The 3,287-nt window shown below is 48.8% G+C and overlaps 1 protein-coding gene across 1 annotated transcript in view; it reads right to left on the bottom strand.

The window, feature by feature from the left end:
- LOC104274176 (neurofilament heavy polypeptide-like) overlaps window positions 1-3,019 on the bottom strand; it is a gene marked incomplete at its 5' end in the record, with an annotated part of 14,309 nt that extends 11,290 nt beyond the window's left edge. Inside the window, 4 exons of the mRNA XM_009869719.1 lie at window positions 11-39; window positions 1,379-1,453; window positions 1,942-2,070; window positions 2,909-3,019. Of these exons, the coding sequence (XP_009868021.1) occupies window positions 11-39; window positions 1,379-1,453; window positions 1,942-2,070; window positions 2,909-3,019 (344 nt within the window). The remainder of the gene's footprint in view (window positions 1-10; window positions 40-1,378; window positions 1,454-1,941; window positions 2,071-2,908) is intronic.
- Window positions 3,020-3,287: the final 268 nt, after the last annotated feature.

The raw sequence follows: 3,287 nt of genomic DNA, 5'->3' as shown, positions 1-3,287 counted from the left end.
GGAAGTTCGCCTTTATTGCTTCACTCACGGTGGGGGGCACTGGGCACACAAACCCAAGTTGGGTTAAGCATTAAGTGGGGGGCACTGGGCACACAAACCCAAGCTGGATTAAGCACTCGGGAAGATCTTAGCAAAGAGCTTTTTCTCCCTGGGAGTTGCCAGGATGTGAATCACCCTCTCGAGGCGCCACCGGCAGCACAACCCTGATGAGTGAGCTCCCCCACGCTTCAGCATCCCCCTCGGATCAGATCAAAACAGAATCAGCCTCTATCGCCAATTTTCAGCAAAATTAATTTGTGCAGTACCTCAGAAAACACTTGTACCTCGAGAGAAGCGACTGCTGTGACAAAGCTGAGGACCACTCCGTTACGAAGCAGCCCGGTTCCTCCCTGAGCCCTGCGGTAGAGCCACTGGCTCCAGAAACGCTTTCTACCTAGGACCGGTGTTAAACTACTCTCTTCTTAGCTTGTTCACCAAAATAACCAATAAAGAAAAAGTAATACATCCCATCCTAGATCTAATATTGTAATACACGTGCAGCCGCAACGGAACCGCGTCCCAAGGGAGCTTCAGAGATTCAACCATAACCAGAATCTAAAGGCAACTGGACAGAAGACACAGGTTTGTAAACAGAATTTAGTTTGATTATGCGTGAGCCAAAATTCTGCCTGTCGGAGCCCTCAGCTGCACCAGCCCTTAGAAGCAGCAAACGCGAGCGCTCCGACTGGTCACTCAGGTCAGGAGATGTGACTCTCAGCATGCACAAGGACTAGAATCTTTGACAGCAGGCAAGTCCCAGCTTTAGAGTTTCTTTGCAAAACTAAATTTTATTCGTCCTATTTATTGCTTTAGCACCCCGTCTCCCAGCTGGAAATCGAGGTACCTGCACTGTAACGGAGACGCACAGAACGAAGGCGCAGTCTTGAATCCACGCGGCTGAACGTCTGGGGTTGTTTTTTTGCACATACCTCCAGCTGCTACCATGGAAGGGGCGTGCTTTCAGCAGGTTAAAGCTCTGCTGCACAATACGCCCTCAGACGGGCACGCCACTAATATCTACTGAGGGCTGGGCTTAAAACTGCACCTATTAAACTTGTCACCCTACGTGAGAAGCAAACAGTTGATATAAGGCAGCGATCTCCCCACCCCTTACGGCGCTAAACCAAAAAAAGTGTGTTAAAAACCCCTCTCTACAACGTGCATTTCTATTCCAAATTGATCTGAGAACCAGAAACGATGTTTTTCTTGGTCAGGTCCCACTTCACTCCCTTAGTGCCTTGAGTTCCTTGCAAAGGCAGACAAGGAGAGAAGCTCTGCTTCTACTGTTCAGAAACTTTCTAGACACGGCTGCTGCAGATCGAGTCAAAACTACTTTTACCTGGTGGCTCAACAAAGAAAGAGGCATCTGGTCCCTTCACGTCATGCTGAGCTCCCATCCAAGGTTCTTCAGGCACTACGGAAAACAAACACGTTCAGTCCTGATGCCAGCGCTGGTTTATTTTTTTCAGTCAAAGGTACTGACTCTGCTGTTTTTCCAGTTCAATCTCAGGTAACTTTTCAGCTGCCTTTGGGAATGGGACCAGAACATCACGTTCTCGTGTGATTATTGCTAGTGACAGCTCGCACCAGAGAGGAGTTATAGCCAGCACTGACCTCAGGACGGGAGGAGAGCAGGCTCCTTCCCCAGCTCTTCTGGGCAGTCGGTGGCCCTGCTCGAGCAGGGGGGTTGGACAAGATGACCTCCAGAGGTCTCCTTCCAACCTCAACCATTCCGTCATCTCCCAACATCTTGGGGACATTCGCACTAAACCAAGAACGGTCTCCACCGATCACAGCTCAACGGTATCAACTGCCCCACCAAGACTCTTCAGGACTAGTAAATGAAGATTTTCCAGCTGCATGCCCTTCAAACCCAGTAGCAGCCAAACGTCTGCTCCTTACCTGCTCTGTCTTGCAGAAACTCTGCGGCTGAATCCAGGCCAATGAAGGCCGATGGGTCTAGAGTCTCTGCAGCAGAATACAGGGGCCCCAAGAAAGGTTGTTCAGGTACCATCATAGGCCCATGCGGTGCTACTGAAATAATAAGCAGCCTTTTGTTAATCATCACGCTTGCCCTAACGACCCTTCCAAAATATAAAGTCTGTACAACACCTGGAAAATAAACTATTCTGTTCCGCTCACAGGATAAAGTCTGTGGGAAATTCAATTATCTCACCTTTCCAAAGCGACTTGTAAATTAGGTATGCGGATATCGGTTTTTAACAAGGTACAGAATCACAGAACAGAACCAGAGAACTGTTCAGGTTGGAAAAGACCTTTAAGATTGTCAAGTCCAACCATTAACCCCGTCCTGCCATGTCCCCGAGCACCACATCCACCCACCTTTTAAATCCCCCCCGGGATGGGGACTCCACCTCTTCCCCGGGCAGCCTGTGCCAGTACCTGACAACCCTTTCACTGAATAAATTTCTCCTAATATCTAGTCTACTGTAGCCAATCTAGTGTATAAAACAGCAAGCACAGGCAAATGATTTCCCTTTTGCTTTCTGCTTCTGCTCCCATGAATTCCTGTTCATAACTGCTTGAAGCCCAACAGTCCGAGCACTGCAGAGCACTTTGTGGGAAAAGTTCACGCGTGCTTGGTTTCTAGCCATGAAGACAGGAGCCATCTGTAACTCCTGCTTCAACTTGTCTAGTTGTCCTAGTTCCTTCTGCCGCACTTCCAAAAAACCCTTCCTGGAAGTAGCTATTTGAATGGCTTTAGGCACACAAAGTTTTTTTAAAAACCCCACGTGAACAGATTACACAGTCTGTGCACTTTGCAGCTTAATAGTTTTCAATCCATGAAAGTCAACAGAGAAAACACCAAAACCTGCCCATCAGGGACAAACGCCGAGGAGGAACTCACCGTGGATGTCTCTGGAGGCATCCGCATGGTCCATGAACAGCGGCACGTTCTTCATGTCAGTAGGAAAAGATAAATCAGGCAGATTCTCCACTCTGTGCATGTTGAAGGGGTCTGGCAGGAGACAAGAACAAGGCCAGCGTCACCACGCAGGAGGAAGGCATGGGGAAGAGCAAGACGATTCAAAAAAACCAACAAGATGAAGATGCACCCGACGCCACCACTTGGCTTCTGTGGAAAAGCTGCTTTCAAGACTGATTTACCAGGGGCAAACACCTTCAACTTTGTGCCCAACAGCAACACAAGGTTGCTCAGGCTGCTTCCGAGGGAAAACTGACTCAGGGAGATCATAGAATCACAGGATGTGGGGCTTGGAAGGGAC

Source organism: Apaloderma vittatum, unplaced genomic scaffold (assembly GCF_000703405.1).
Source record: "Apaloderma vittatum isolate BGI_N311 unplaced genomic scaffold, ASM70340v1 scaffold23265, whole genome shotgun sequence".
Taxonomy (NCBI): domain Eukaryota; kingdom Metazoa; phylum Chordata; class Aves; order Trogoniformes; family Trogonidae; genus Apaloderma; species Apaloderma vittatum.
Note: the sequence above shows the minus strand (reverse complement) of the source record. Positions and strands in the feature narration are given on the sequence as shown.